This window comes from Blennius ocellaris, assembly GCF_963422515.1.
Source record: "Blennius ocellaris genome assembly, chromosome: 24".
Taxonomy (NCBI): Eukaryota; Metazoa; Chordata; class Actinopteri; order Blenniiformes; family Blenniidae; genus Blennius; species Blennius ocellaris.
The window spans coordinates 4,931,937-4,948,687 of NC_137673.1; the positions used below are offsets into that span (position 1 = coordinate 4,931,937).

Sequence of the window (16,751 nt, forward strand, 5' to 3'; positions counted from 1 at the left end):
ACAGTGAGTCTGAGGACAGTTTCAAAACTCTCCAACAACCTGCAGCAGGCAACAAGTGAGGAGGAGGAGGAGGAGGAGGAGGAGGAAGAGGAGTGTCGTCCCCGGAGCGCTCGTGAAGTGAGGTGCTTTAGCTTTCGCTTTCGCTGGTAGCAGCGTTTACTTACTGTCCAACAGGTAGGCTTTGAGTTTAGCTCGAAACGAGTCTTAAGAGGTTAGTGTGAGGAGACACAGGAGAACAGAGGAGAGTCAATGAAAGAAAGAAATCGGATTTTTTCCACCGTCCACAGAAAGACCACACCTGGATCTTCTTCCTAAATCCCTAAACGCAACAGTTTTCAAATTGTGCAAAGTTTGCAGGCAGATTGATTCTTGATGTTTCATTTCAGAATGAATTTGATCTGCGGGAGCTTTAAGGGCGTCACACCCAACGAGCATCGCTGTTCCAACATGAAAAGACGGATGGAGAATTTAAGAATGAAAAATGAACAAGTAGGCCAGACCTCAAAGGTTCATCCTCATTCAAACCACTGAAACTGTAAGAGACAGAATCTGTGATCGATCACAAAAATCATCAAGATGTTTTCATGAATTTGTGTTGAAATACTAACTGCAATGAAATACATCCAATTATAAGCACAACATTCAGTATGCTGCAAAAAGAAATGGTCCTCATGTCATACAACCCCAATCAAAACACATTGTGATGCTGAGAAATCGATCAATAAATACAAAACCCCATTATATTATTTCTTGGAATGGAAGTCGTTCCACTAAACATCCCGTTACGACGACAAGCTTCGTCAATATATTAAAAAAAACACAACAGTGTGTTGTTATATTCCAGCACAACTGCAGACGCAGGAAAGCAAGAGGAAGAGGAAACAAAGAGCATCCCACTCACCCTCCGCCGGGGCTGCTGGGAACTCACCATCCACGTTGTAGACCTTGAGGCCGGCGAGGTGCTTGGCGGCGCGAGACTTGGAGGCGGAGAGCAGCGCCGGATTGTGGACGGGGAAGTCGCAGTAATAGTGCTCGATGATGGCCAGAGCTGCCCGCTGAACACTGCAGGGGAGGGGGAGGGGGAGAGAGAGGGAGAGAGGGAGAGAGAGAGAGAGAGAGAGAGAGAGAGAGAGAGAGAGAGAGAGAGAGAGAGAGAGAGAGAGAGAGAGAGAGGGAGAGGGAGAGGGAGAGGGAGAGGGAGAGGGAGAGGGAGAGGGAGAGGGAGAGAGAGAGAGAAACATTAGCCACAGGTCGTTTTCCACCGGTGAAACCAAACACAAGGAAATCCCTGCAGTGACTCCAGCCCTTCCTGCTGAATACAAAGGAACAGCGAGAGCAGAAAAAACTGAAACAGGAATTTGCTTGAAGACTTCTTTTTTTTTTTTTGGCCTTCCTTTAAAAACTTTCTTGGAGTGAAAAGGTATCCAGTTCCAGCGGATCATAAAACCTGGAAGTGATCGGACCTGCAGGATGAAACACTTTGATTAATGTCTTCAACCAGGCGGACCAGAACACAAATCACACGTTCAGAAAGAAGCAAGACCTGCTGCTGAAACTCCACCGAATCCAGAAAGAAAGAGCTGATTGAAAAAGAAAGAGTAGAAAGTTACTTTCCCACTTCTTCCGGCAAAAGGAGCTAAAATAGAAGTGAGATAATGGGAAGTCGAAAGCAGAAATGTGTGTGAAACAAAGCAGGACTCCTCAGAGAGATAACAACACGTGATAATGATTGTAGGAGATCACACGGGAATCTGGATGATTCGGTTAAATAGAACCGTTTTAAGAGATTTCTCAGTTCTTCTACCACTTCCCTGGAAACTCAAACCTATAAACAGCCAGAAGAAAGAATGAATGAATGAATGACCTTTTGTTCACTTGCTTGATGTCGTATGAAGTTGCAGGAATGTTTTCTCCACAGTGAAGAAAAAACTTCTGGGTCACGTTAAAGTTAGCAGAAGCTTCCAGAATGACCGTTTCTCATTTGTTTCTATTCTAAACCTGAGTTTTCTTTGCCCTCCAAGGTACGACGTGATTTCAGTCGTCACAGCAAAGAACTACTTTAGAATATTATTATATTTCCTCGTGGCGTTACTCGGACTTCCCCCAGTGGAAGGCGACGACTTTGACATTCAGGCATTAAATGAAGCCTCAGGCGACAGAAAGAAGGAGATGAAGAAGGAGATGAGCTCAGAGCAGCAGCTGTAATTCACGCCGTGATCTTTACCTCAGTGGAAGGGCGAACGTGCCACTTCTTGTTCTTTTCATAACTCCACACAATTAAACCGAGTGTACACAAGTTCCTCGCATGAGACCATAAATCAGCGGTTGGTTTCGACTTTACTGCCTCCGTCAAAGCGAGGCCGAGTTCCTCCTCGACATATTTGAAAGCACCACACCTTCCCTACATTGTGGATGAGAGAACAGCGAGTTATACCAGGGACTACACACTGAGAGGGTTCGTCTGCAGTCCAGTCCAGCTTCTTGTGCTTTAACTCGCTCTCCGTTTCTGGTTGATCTTTAATCCTGACAAACAGTAAAGGTTAAGTTAAGGTCTTGATTAAAATGTCACCGTTTAACAGACACCTGTTGTTACTGCTTCATTCTCCATCCCACATGGATCGAACTCAATCCACGGGAGCAGCAGCAGCACATGTGCTTCTTATTATCCCGACAGGAGCCTCCGGGTCTGACGTCACACAAGACCTTTATCTGGCTGCAGAATTGACCTGGAGACAATCCAACCCGTAGCGGCGGCCCGGCTTCCAAACGTCATTTATTCTCGCCGCTTCACAAATCTGGTGACAATCACATGCACAAGATCCGACGGCAACATCACGAGAGACCGAACAGCAGCATGACTCCTCGGGCCTGACATGTATGACGGCGACCGCCTTGTTAACGACGAGGTTCGGTGGTCGAGTCCAGGCGTAGGACACAAGGGCTTTGTTTAAAAGTAAGATGAAACACTCAGTCTCACTGAATAGCACACTTAATCATTCATATTTAAAATCAGGGAGGGAAGTGGGAATGCATCGAAATACACATTTATTTTGAATTCAGCAGAAGCAAACAGCTTGCAAGGAGGATATTTTCAAATAATGCAAATTGATAATACGGCTTAAAAATGCATGTATGTATTACAAGAGCAGATGGAGTGCTTCATTTACAGGCAGATTTAATGCAGCTTCGAAACGCCGGCTTCAAACAGACGAGTGAGCATGAAGTGGTATGATAGGATCTGTATACATACAGATTAAGACACTACTGGAAGACCGGAGAGCTGGTTTCCGCTGGAGGTGCAGCGGGGAGTGTGATAACCCACACAGCCTTTCTCTGACATCCAGCGCTCAGCGCCACCACAGACTGGAGCATTGTTCAGCGCCGGCCCCACTGCTGAGTCAGGCCCCGGCTCTCCACAGCTCCAATCAATTATTAAGCCAAGTAAACATGACAGGAAACCATTGGAGGCTCGCGGCTCGGCCTCGATAAGAATGTGAACTCAGAGCAGGAAAAGGAGGACAAACACAGACAACTGGACCATGAAGTGGTCACCCCAGAGAGCCGGGCTCTAAAGACTCTCAGCTCAGACACATCCAGACCAGCTACACCTGCACAGTAACTTTAAGGTGGAAGTAGAGGTTTATATTAATGTGTAGAACTGCTCTTCTCAACCTGCTCGTCCTAGGTGGCAGCCGCTTCACCGTCAGCCGTGTGGCAACATGTTCCGCCTGCCACAGATGATCAAACTCAAGAGTTTAATGCAGTGATGGATAAAGCCAAAGATTATCCTTTCTAGTTGTTGTGGTGTGGATTTCCCACAGCTCACCCAGGCTGTGACGACTGTCTCCTGTGTTCTACTTGTCCCGTCAAACAAACGGGACAAACAAGGCTGGTCCAGCCCTCAGATTGGCAGAGCAGACCGAGACAAGCCGTCGGGGCCCCCGGCAGGGTCGCCATTATGATAAGACTCAGGACGGATGCCAGAAAACAGGAATGTGAGCAGCAGCCGCCGCCTGTTAATGGCAGAGATACATGAGAGACTGGCTGAGAAAACACAACACACACTTCTGCTCACGTCTGTGGCGACATGTCCACACACACACACACACACACACACACACACACACACACACACACACACACACACACACACACACACACACACACACACACACACACACACACACACACACACACACACACACACACACACACACACAGTGTATGTGTGTGTACGTATGTGTGCGTGAAGCTGACCAGATGCTGCACGGCGGTCTGCAGGGAGCTCTAATTAGCTGTGTGTTTACAGTCACAGACGGACAACAGAGCGAGGCCGGGCCCGCTGCTGGCCAACAGGGATGAATGGCAGCGCTTACAAAGGACAACACCCCCAAGGCAGCCTGCTAATACACCAACCACACAATTACACACGCACACAAACACACACTCTGACCTGTTTCCTCAAATGCAAGCTCAACTGCAGAGGTTTGTACACTGCCATGAATCATCTTCACTTTTCCCTTAAGTGCTGAATAAAATCACGATGTTTTCCTTTAAACTGGGCTTAAATCCTGCTTGTTGTCATCAGTTTCGAATGCAATATATGAAAATATAGCCAGAAGAGTGAGTTGAGCAAATCTTGTGCTTTTACATTTGAGTACAATAATAATAATACTAATACTAATACTAATACTACTAATAATAATAACGACATGAATGGAGAGCAGGTTTGAAGTCTCTTAAACTATCCATCTGCAAATCTGCAGAAAGATAAAAAGCTTGTGTCGTAAAGCAGAAATAAGCTCATGTTTCACCCGTCCTGTCATAGAAGAGGCCCTTCCTTCCATCAATCCCTCAGGTTTTATCGGTTTACCCAGCAGCAGCAGCAGCAGCGGCGGCGGAGCCCAGCTCTTCGGCTAAGCCTGGCATGTTTCTCCTCAGAGAAGGTAAGGTCATAAAAACCTTGCTGGTGAAGTCTCAGACTTCTCTTTCTTCTATTCCCACATACATTTTATGATCCTTCAACCTCCCCCACATTAACTATTAATTCCTCGCTCTGTATTCCGTCTTTCACTCCCTCCTGTAGCTTCCAGTCTCCTGGGCACCTCCTCTGTGCTCCGCCCTCCGTCTGCAGCTTGATTTCTGAGGAGTTTCCTCTCTTGGCACCATTTTCTCTTCCCATCATCCACTTTGTCTGTGTGCCTTTCTCCACCTCCGTCTCTGGCTTAACACTCAATTTCCCTCCTTTACTAGATCACCGCTGTCGTCCTCGAAGACGACACTCCTGAACAAATTCCTTCCTCTGGTCGACGTAACCAGTCACTTCCCTCTCGTTTTCCCGTCATTCTCACTTGAGACGTCCCAGTTTCAGTGTTTCCTTCTTCACCTTCATCTTTCCCACTCCCTCTTCTGTTTTCCTTCTTATTTATCCCACCACCTCCTCATGTCGCAGCCCTCCCTCCACCTCCTCTCTAGAAGTCAAGCAAGAAGTACAGTTAAATCTAATAAATCCAGTGAGGAATGAGCTGAAATGCATTATATTTGTAACCTTCTTTCTTGTTTTCATGTAATGAAGACCGACGACGGCACGTGTTGCTTGACTGGAGCTGACGGGAGCGAAGGCAGCCGCACCGCGTGGTGTTTCCTCACCTGAGCTGACCCAGGTTGTAGTGTCGCGTCTCGCCGTCGGTGGAGCGCGTCACGCACAGGGAGAAGGACGGCTGCAGCTGGCGGAGCTCCAGCAGTACGATGGCCAGGTAGTGGATGAAGAGCAGAGCGTCCACCAGCGACACGGCGTACTGCACGATGCCCTGATAGTTCTCGTCCTGCAATAGGGTTTCAAGGGATTTGCCCGTCATTCCCGGAGCAGATGAACACAGAAATATGCAGAAAACATGTGCAAGCACAAGGAGAGAGGAAAACATGGGATTGGGCTCATGTAGGACTCCATGTAGAGCACATGAATATTTAGACACATTTCAAAGTGCAGCGAGGGGCTTTAAATTATGACTCAGAGCAAACACACTGCGCTGGGAAAATCAAATATCTGCCTTTTGGCTGTTTACGATTCTTTTTTTTTTTTTTTACTGCTGAGAGAGCATTAAAAATTCAAGTGACTGCATGTGACAGCTCTCGTACTTCTGCCACCGGAGCCGTGTTGAAGTGTGTTTTTAGCAGCTCACAGTGAGAGCAGCGAGAACAATTATAGGTCACCTGCGAATCGAGTATCCGGACGCCGTAAAAGAGCCAGTAGGAGATAACGAAGAGCAGCACCAGCACGGCCAGCAGGGCCCGGAAAACAAAGACCCGCGGGAGTCCAGCTCGCGCTGGCCTGAAGAAGAGCGCCCAGACGGCCAGCAGCAGTATGAGCAGCTTGAAGGCCACGGAGATGAAGAGGCCCTCGCACGCCGTCCCGCAGCTCTGCAGCCGCTCGGGCCACAGCAGGTGGGGCAGCACCAGGAAGGCCAGCGGCGTGAGGAACACCAGCAGGCCCAGGATCACGGCCAGGGCGCGGGCCAGGTAGCGGCGGCAGTCCAGCCCCACGCTGTCCTCCAGGTCCTTGGTGATGCGGACGATGTCCTCCTGGGAGAGGCTGTGCTCCGACGTGCCGGTGACCGCCGTCGTGGTCTCGCCCCAGTTATCATCCTGAGGAAACGACAGAAGAGGATTCACACTTCAGGACATTTAACATTCACAGCAAATACTGGATGTAAATACGAACATAACATTGAGAATCAGTGATTGGAGAGATTGATCTCAAGTCCCTGATCAATTCAGCCTCGACTGTGTCATCAAGAAAACCATTCTCAAAATGTAAAGAAACATCCATCTGGATATAAATATGCAGCCCGTGTTTCTGTACCCAATGACCTTTTTTCCCCTCGTCAAACAACAACACATCTAAACAAGTGGTTGTTTCCAAGCACGTGAGAAAGAAAGAAGCAAAAAGTGGGGATGTGGCAAAAGTAAACAGAGCGAGCTGCCAAGTGGGCTCCACGCTGACGTCTGGTCCGACTGCATCCGCAGATAATAAAGGTCAGCGGCGTTGCAGCCGAGCTGCTAGAACAACAAAGATAAGTACTCTTTACACGGTAGTCATAACAAGCCGCTGCAGCAGCCCGGAGAGCGGCCGAGTGCTGCCAAGCCAGCAGAAATAAATAAATATTTTTTTAAAAACCAAACGAGATAATGAGCTGCCATAAGAAACACACGGTCACCAAAATGCAACATGATGGACAAGCAGATTTTCCAGGATCATATCAATACCTTTTACTACTTTAGCCGAGCAGAGCATGCATTATATATACTGTCGAGCAAGGGGGAGGAGGAGGAGGAGGAGGAGGAAGGGGGAGACTGAGAATGTCCCGCTGGCCTCGGGGGCTAAAACAGCACAGATGCAGCAAAACAATGGGAGGATCCAGGAATGTGCTCAGGTTGTCTTTGAAATCACAAAGAAGCTGCTGTGAGCTAATTTTAGATGCGTTTTTTTCTTCTTTGCCTTCATCTAAGGCAATTACGAGCATTTATTTAATCTTTCTCTCTATATCAGTCCTTAATCTAGTGCTCCTCGTTCTTCTTTAGAACAATAAATTGACCAAAATGAATGAAGGTATTCGGCTTCCTCCACACTGAGAGGAGGCAGTTTCATGTAAAAGGAGAGCTGGTAACCCATCTGACTGAGCAGGTGATCCACATGTTATGGAGAGAATTTACAGCAGATGCAGTAAAAAAAAGACCTTTTTCCAAGTCACCAGTATGTTGTTGTGCTTTTACTCTCGAGCGACACCGACTCATCCTGTTTACAGACACAGTTGGACCTTTGTTCCGTCCAAACATCATAAAACCAAGACAAAATCCTTCTTCAAAGTTGAAAAGTGAATCTACAAATGGAACACCTCTGTCTATTTTGAGACGGTTCATGTCCTTCGTGGCCACCGCAGGTTCTCCGTCGCTCTCAGAGGAGCTGCAATCTGCAGCTCCGCCACGCGATGCGACTGAATCCTTCACGCTTCCCATTTCCAGAGCTGCCATCACTCACGGCAGACGACACGTTAACTGCTGACTTGTTGGTATGACTTTTCACAGCCGGCTCCTTTGATGAGGTCCAGCAACCGCAAGCGGCCTCGGGTTCGGCCGGCCTTTGACCCGCCGGTGTTGTCGTAAATAAGCCCAAAGTCAGTGTGTGGGAGAGCGGGACATGGAGGCTGACCAGCCTCACAGCACTAAAACCAGGGGGAGGAATGCATAGCCCAGGTTCAAAGAGTCAGAGAGCGTGCAGCGGTGGGTTTTTACTGTTTCGTGACAGAAAATAAATGTGGGACAGACGGAGCTGAGGAGATTTCTTTCAATTCGACTACGGTAATCCATTAATTGCCGCGACAAAACTGATGCTAGCGAGGATGTGAATGGAATCACGCTGTCCATGTAGGACATCTTTAATGCAACACGCAGGCAGACCGACATTAATAACCATGTTTCAGTTTGGTCAATCGAGTGGAGATTGTTTGTGGAGCAGCAGTGGAAGGCACTTCATTAATAATGAGTGAGGTGGACTGAAGAGCCCTCAGCCTCTCCACAGAGACTTATGCAACAGGCTCTTTACTCGCACGGAGCAATTATCCCCGATGGAGGACCGAAGCAAGCCAAACTCATTATTTTCTCTTTGCATTAGCAGAGATAATTCCGGCGCGGCCACAAGCTGTGGTAACAAGGAGAATCACAAAACGCCCGGCGCTGCTGCTGCTCGCCATGCCTGCACACCCGGGTACCTGTCAAAGCCCAGCGAGCCGCTGACAGACTCAGGTCTTCATGTGGTCGGACCGCTGATGAGGACATCAGTGTGTGTGTGTGTGTGTGTGTGTGTGTGTGAGAGGAAATCAATAGGCATTAGGTGTAAGAGAGAGTGGCTGTCTGACCGCAGCACACCTCGACAGCGCCCAGGGGAGACATGAATCACAGCTCCTCGTGCCTCGTGGCCAGGATACACTCATCAACTCGTCGCTTCCCGGCGCCGTTTCGGAGCCTGAATCACCCGCGCCGCTCAGTGACTTCATCCACAGCATTATCACACTCTTACACTCAGACATGCAACTCCCACGTCGAGGACAGGCTCCAGATGTGACTCTCTTCAAGACTCGGTGAGCAACTGATTCATCAGCTGCTGGATGAAGTGGAAAAGCAGCTAAAATATAAAAAGGCATTCAAAAAAGATCTACAAGAGATATAGATCTCATAACAAAAAAACAGACAGTGACTAAGACATGAATATCGGTGGCAAAATAACCACAAATACCACAGAATTAAAAATGACCACAAATAAATACGAACAATTTATCGATCAACCGTAAAACAACACCAAAAAAAAAAAAATCTAAGATAGAAGACGATATAAATAACTGCAAAACAAAAATAAAAAGGAGAAAGAGCCACAACCAACAACACATAGAAGCTATAATCTACCACAGAGTGAAGCTGTGATGTTGGGGATCCTTTTTTATTCCTGTGGTCTGATAATCTCCCGCTGAGGACAGTACCTGGGCTCTCCCTCCGCTGGCCGGACTGAAAATAGACAATAGTGACCCACATTTCCTCCCGGGATCAGCCAGCCACTGCAGGCTGGTCTGGTTCAGGACCAGCAGGAGGCCCCGCGCCATTCATCACATGGAAGTAGGTGAAAGAGGGAGGAGTGGAGGGAACAGAGAGGGAGAGATAGAGGATGGGGGGGTGATTGCGACAAGACAGCCAATTAAAGAGAGGAAGAGGGATTCATCTGGAGAGGTTGAGACAGTACACTGGGTGTCAGGAGCCAGATGTGATTACTGCACCGACGAGACAATGTGTGAAATTCTTCTGCCGACATTGTGAAGTCACACCAACCCGTCAAGTCCACACTTGTGAAGTATCTGTAGTGGTTTACATGAACAAGAGGAGGAGGACTCATCCATTTATCCTGATACAATAACTTAACCCCTGAAGCCCCAAACCTCCACATGTAAAAACAGTTTCACAACCGTGAAGCCAAAATGAGCAACTCTGGAGGAAAACACACTGATCCTCTGCATCACGAGCATGAGAGCTGAAGAAACCCTGAGGAAGACCCTCCACCGGCTTCCTGGACGCTGCACGCTGCATCCCTCAGGAGGGATCAATGAATTAACTCCTCGTAGTTTAGAGAAAAAAAACTCTGCTTCACAGAGTTAATCATCCAGAGAAAAATACACATAATGTCCCAAGGGATGAGGATTCATCATTGACAGACCAAATAAAACCAAGCAGAGCAGGACTGTTCGTGTCTCGTCAATATTTGTTCCACTTTAAATGTTCCTTTTGACTTTTTCTTAATCTGGCGCACAGCTTTTCAGACCATTATTGGGAAAGGATCAAAGAATATTGAGAAATAATACAAGCAGATTTCACTTTTGTATTACTAAATATGTATAAAGTGAGATTGCCGAGATGACAGTGTCTTATGGATTTCTGAAACACAGGAAGCGTTCTTACAGTATTTTACCACATTCTCGGGACAGTCCAAGAATAACTATTTAAAATTAAAAGAGCATAAAGAGAAATTATAGGAACAAAAGGAAACATGCAGGAAAGTGAGTCAGGGTGGGCCTGCACAGTGTTTCCTTGTGTGAAATATAAAGTTGGCCTGTGTTCAGACGAAGTGCTGCAACATGAGCCATTGAACACATCCAGAGACATTAGAACTGCATCACACGGGCCCTTCAGCTCGCTGGCTGGGCCGTCAGTCAAAAGGCCTCCGGGGGAATTGTGACGATAAACCCCGTGACAGATTCAGCTGCTTTTTATGTGTTGGTTTTCCCCAAGTCCAAGTTGTGGGTGAAACTCATTTGTGCAATCCTTTTTGCGAGCACGCAGCTAAAGTGAGGCAGAGAGAACAGAGTGTGTGTCCTGTGCAGGTAAATATAGCCCACTAACGTGCCATGCAACTTCGCGTGTCTCCGCCGAGCTCTCAGTCTTCTGCACTCGTATCTCCACCAGAGTATAAATAACAGCCATTGTCTCTCTGAGTAAATCAAACGTCCACTAAAAGCCTGTATTCTCTTGTTTTGCTTTAAATGGGTTGCAAACAAAGCCCCCCGCTCAGCTCGAGAGCACTCTACCCACTCCTGGGAGGCAAGGTGTGTGCAAAATGGCAACACGCATTCCCCCAGAGCTGCTCACAGCCATTTAAAACCTCCTCGGCGCAAAGTGCACAGACGCCAAGAACCTGTCAGAACAAAGACGGCGAGCAGTTAAAGAAGAGCCACGTCGACTAATTTTCAGGCTGGAGGAGCAACTTGGAGACAATGGGAGATTGACAGTCGAGCAAGCAGAGATTACCAACAGAAATGTGGAGAAGACAGATATCAGTGAAGCACTTGGCCTGATCCAGAGAACTCAGTGTGTCCCAATGAATACGCGGAACTGTCGAATGATGGAACTGATCCAAACACGCTGGGGATGTACATCAACAACTAGAATGCAACACAACATGCACACACATGCAGAAATACTGATTAAAAGGGTTTCTTTAATCCAGAAAACTGGACTGATAACCGCCTGGTGTGAATATCGCCACCCGACGTCTCACCTGGCTGGACTTGGTTGTGGGTCCACAGCTCGCCACTGCAGGAGAGTCTGTGTTGGAGTCGTCTTCCACCGTGGTGACAATCAACTCCTTTACCTCGCCCAGAGTCTCGCAGACCTCCAGCACCTGCAGCACCTCGTCCGCCGCCTCCATGGCGCTCAGCGGTAAACAAAACCCGGAGTCCGGCTGGGATGAGCGTCCTGTATGGGCTCAGCTGCCCTGCTGCCGATCCATCCCACAGTGAGTGTGACCTCCCCGACTCCCTCCTGATCTACAGCCCGGCCCCTCGCTTTATCTGTCTTTATATAGAAATATCTCCCATCATGCCCCAGGAGGCATTGTATGGGACTGTGCGCTCACTTGCCACATAATGTAAGTAAAGGGCTTTATGGGGAAAGACAGAGAGTGAGGCAGAGTGAGAGCGGAGCGAGGGAGGAGGGGGAGGAGGAGGGGTGAGGAGGAGACAATCACATGGGCCATCCCGACAGCAGCGGGGACGGAGGACGGGATAAAAGGATTGATGGATGAAGGGAGAGTAGAAAGAAAAAGAAGAGAAGTGGAGAAGCACGATGAACAAACATGTAATAAAAACACACCAATTAGGTGGCAGTGCCATCCTCCATCCTCCCTCCCTCCCTCCCTCCCTCCCTCTCCCCCTCCGGGCATCCTTTCTCTCTGCTCGTTCCTTGCCTCAGCACCACTCTGTGTCTATTCCTTCTGACCCAGTGAGCACTGTGGTGTCGCCACACGACTGCATGTGTCCTAATGTGTTCCTGCTGGGGAACAAAACCAGGCTCCGAAAAACTAAAGAACAACAAAGAAGTCCGGGGCTGCTCTGTTTATTTCCCCCAAAAAGAAACAAAACGAGTGACAAACCAAATCTTACAGGTTAGTTTGCTCATCGGTGCAAACACACACAGTTTTTTTCAAATCAATGTGACAAACGCCATCCGACTGCGGATGAATCCACCGCTCAAATACGTAACATCCAATTAATGCACACTGCACTCCGGCTGAGCATTAAACTGAAGTGTGTGTTTACGGCCGGGAGCACAAACAACAGCAGACGTTTGCTGATCTCAATGAAAAACTGCAAGTTTTCTGAAAGTTCTTTTTTTTTTTCCATTATTATTTATTTTGGTAGGAGAGACTGCTGCAAGGCAAGGCACGTGCATCAACAAGCTGAACGAATGCAGAGCTTGAATGTTCTCCCTGTGCATGTGTGCGTCTTATTTAGGTGCTGCTGCATCCTCCAGTCCAAACCCTGTTTGAGGCCAACTGCTCGCTGTGATTGTGAATGACCAGCGTGTTGTAAACTGGTTGTATCGATTCTCTGTTAAATACCCGATAGAGACACAAAAAAAAAAAAAAAAAAAATGGTGGAAAAAAAAGCCCAAACTAAAACAAACACTTGTTCTGTAAAAAAAAACACCTTGCGGCTCTGGTGGATGGAAGCATTCCTGCTGAGGCCACCCACGGAGCTCACAGTCTGGATGTAAGAGAGGCACAAAACAAACACACACACACACACACACACACACACACACACACACACACACACACACACACACACACACACACACACCACGAAGCTCGACGGGAGACCGTCTCACACAAGACCGAGCCAGGAGGCACTCGCCACAGAGAGGAGGTCCTCACACACACACACACACGCACGCGCACGCGCACACGCACACGCACACGCACACACGCACACACACACACACACACACACACACACACACACACACTCACTCTCACACACACACACACGCACACACACACACACACACACACACGCACACACACACACACACACACACAAATAAAGAGCGCTGCCTCTCTTCGGCAGCCAGGCGAGGCTGGAGTCCAGCTACCTGCCCGGCACCGAGCTCGTGAACACCTGAGATCACAGAGCAGCTCAGTTTAATTGGTTTGAATGAAGTGAGCTGCAGGGAGGGTGAGAGGGAGGTGAGAGGGAGGTGAAGCACCGGGGCGCTGGGTGGGTCTGGAGAGGGAAGAGACGGAGGGGGAGGAGAGGAATGCAGGACTTTGAAGACTCGCTGGATTCAATATTGGTTTTAATGTCAGTGGTTTCATCCTCAGTGGAGGTGGAAACCCCTTCAGTGAGCTTAATGCTGAAGAAAATTAACAATAATGGATCAATTTTCCTGGACGTTTTCACTCAGTCTTACTGAGATTTGCATGTTGTCTCTGTGGCTGTGTCGGTTTTGTCCAGGGACATATAACCAGTGAGTAGAAATGCGTGAATGTGCAAGTGAATAAAGCTAAAACCACAATGTGGATAAACAGCGTCAGGTCAGAATCCAGTAAATTACTGGACGATGTACGACAAGCTCATTTCAGACTGCTGCTGTTTTTAACTGGAGTCGTTTTTACCTTTTGTCAGATTCCCAAAATACCGTTTAAATTAATTAGGTTCACATGCCAGCCGTGCAGCTCAGACAGGTTGAAGTGCCTTTTGAGCCAAACTGTAGTTGACTGTTTCCTGTCTGAGTCGGCCTGATGTCTGGAAGCAGCCAGCAAAACAAACACACCAACAGCAGCGGCTCCACCTGACTGAGCCCCAGTGGAGACCAGGAAGAGTGTGTGGTCCAATTACTCATATGATTGAGTGTGTGTCTACTGACATGTCAGTCCAGGTGACAGTCAAAGCTGGGAGGAGGGTGACTGAAACATACAGGCGTCCCTGAATGCCTCACGATGCATTCAGTGTGTTTGGCCACACATCAACATGCAGCCTGGAGCTTTGAGCCAAACCTGCGCTGGTGTTGTTGCTCAATAAGAGACTGACAGGCTTGTAAAAAAAAATTAAATCCACAAGCGTATGGCAGCTGCCAGACCTGAGCACACACACACACACACACACACACACACACACACACACACACACACACACACACACACACACACACACACACACACACACACACACACACACACACACACACACACACACACACACACACACACACACACACACACACACACACACACACACACACACACACACACGGATTTGTGTCTCAGCCTCACTCTCAGTAGTTTGTAGCCCAGATTAGGCAAAGTGAAGCCGAACGCTCGCCACTCCGTCAGCAGCAGCGCTGCAGGCCATGGGATGATCAACCAGAGGAGCAAAATACCAAAGAAAAGCTGTGCTGTGGGGAAAAAAATCCTGTCATGTGATAAAATTAGATGCAGCATGCAGGACGGGGAAGAAAAAAAAAAGAAATCACACATACGTTGCCTCTGCTAGCGAGGCTCAGCACGACTATTGGAGAGACAAGTAGGTCAGGAAGTGACAGCAAGTTTGTGTGTTTGTCATTGTTCTGAACCCGAGTTAAAACGTGAGCGCGTCCGACCGAAGAAAGAGTCGAGACGCCAGCAGGCAGGGTGAAGAGGCCGACCTCACAGACTACACACCGTCAATATCGTCTGGGTTCCGGCTCTTTTCAACTTCAAACCACAAAAACCAGATCCAGGCAACAAACCAGCTGACTGTAGTTCCCTCACTTATACTGTTGACTAGATGGGTTAAATTGACCATTTACAAATGGCAATGTCCTGTTTTGTTTCATTCATATTTAATATGTGTTCCTTCCTTTCCTCCTGTCTGCAATTGCAAAGAAACGAAAGTGTGAAAAAGCAGTTTATTTCACAGACTCACTCAAGGTTAAACATCAACACCCAGCAGAACTACGTTCTCTAACTGGAAGAGAACCAGCTGCCTTCCTTGAAAAATAAAAATAATCTTATTTAATTTGTTTTCACTTTCGGTTGCAGACGTAATTCGGGATTAACCCTTGAATACAGTGTAATTTATGGATCATATAAACTGATTATATTCTGGCACAACAATCCCACAAAAAGTGACTAAATCAAATTGTCTGGTCTTCTTGTTGTTTCCCTGCGGCTGTTGTCCCAGTAATTGTAATCCACTAAGTGTTACCGGGAGGTTCTCGTCTGGACATGCAGCGGAGCAGCCCAGCGAACTTTAACTATCTGATCATCTTCCCTCCAGCAGCCTTTAATCCAAATCTAACATCTGTCAGCAACATGGAGGTACAACCAGTCGTTGTGCTGCGTTTCCTACCTCGTATTTCTCTTTTATGTCGTACTCCATTACATAATCCACAGTTGGTGCTTGGAGGCGTCCATGCTTTCTGAAGGGGAGTGACGGCACTGGGTCAAACCCACCTAAGCCGCTGTTTTGGTTTGGCCTGATCCACCATGAAGGGGTCGGCTGAAGCCGCCTCCCACCCGGCTCAGCGACGGCTGATCCTCGGTGAAAAGCAGAACCCGACCCCTGTCCAGAGAACCAGCCGGCTGCGTCCTCGTCCTGCTACGGATATTTGTCTCCTGAAAGTGACGCAGGAGATCTCGCCAAAAGTGGACCGGCCCTTCTGGCTTTTGCCCCGAAATGCCAGATGGTCTGTCCCAGCCTCGGCCGCTAAACACAAATATCATTCCAGCTCATTTCAGCTAGTTGCCGTTTAATCTCTCGCGCTCCAAATCCTCCGCGGATCTGAGCAGCGGAGAGCGAGACGCTCTGCATGGTGTTTGTGACGGCGTTTGTCCTGCGTCCTACCTGGACCGTCTCGCCTCGGACAGAAGAGTCTCCCAGCAGCGGCTCTGCAGGCGGCGTGTTGATGGTTACAGACTTTTCTGAGCGGCTGTCTTTGCTCCGCGACTTGTGACGATCCCGATCCCGAGTCCGCTCACTGGAAAACACAGACACGTTGTTCAAGGTTAATAAAACGCTTCTGAAAGCTTTGGCAAAGACGCTGCGCAACAACACAAAACAGCTCCTTTTCCTGAAGGCCCTGTTATAATTTTCTTTTGAAATACAAATAAATAATACCTTCACGTCTATCTAATTTGAAGGAGAAGAAAAGACATCAATGATGATGGCTTGTTGCAGCGAGATATAAAGTCATGGGTTTTCTTGAAATCAGAAGAAAATCGAAAGAAGAACAGAAAGATGTGACGGTGATATTCGAAGCATAAAGGCTGTTCTGAATATACAAACTGGTAAGCAGTGTCTCTGTATGTTTTCTCCCCCGAGAACCGAGCGAGGAGACCTGAAATGTCACGATGGAGCTCGACGACAGCAGCAAGTCAGCGCAGGTACTGATTC

At 48.0% G+C, this 16,751-nt stretch overlaps 1 protein-coding gene across 5 annotated transcripts in view; it reads right to left on the bottom strand.

The window, feature by feature from the left end:
* The window catches only part of LOC308147489 (vang-like protein 1), a 33,595-nt gene that overhangs the window by 4,810 nt on the left and 12,034 nt on the right, over positions 1-16,751 (bottom strand). For 4 of the 5 annotated variants that reach the window (XM_080519657.1, XM_080519658.1, XM_080519659.1 and 1 more), the window contains 4 exons: positions 16,203-16,335; positions 6,214-6,645; positions 5,650-5,825; positions 902-1,062 (listed from right to left, as the gene is read on the bottom strand). In XM_080519657.1, the coding sequence (XP_080375783.1) occupies positions 902-1,062; positions 5,650-5,825; positions 6,214-6,645; positions 16,203-16,335 (902 nt within the window). The remainder of the gene's footprint in view (positions 1-901; positions 1,063-5,649; positions 5,826-6,213; positions 6,646-16,202; positions 16,336-16,751) is intronic. The other variant, XM_080519661.1, reaches the window with a different exon arrangement.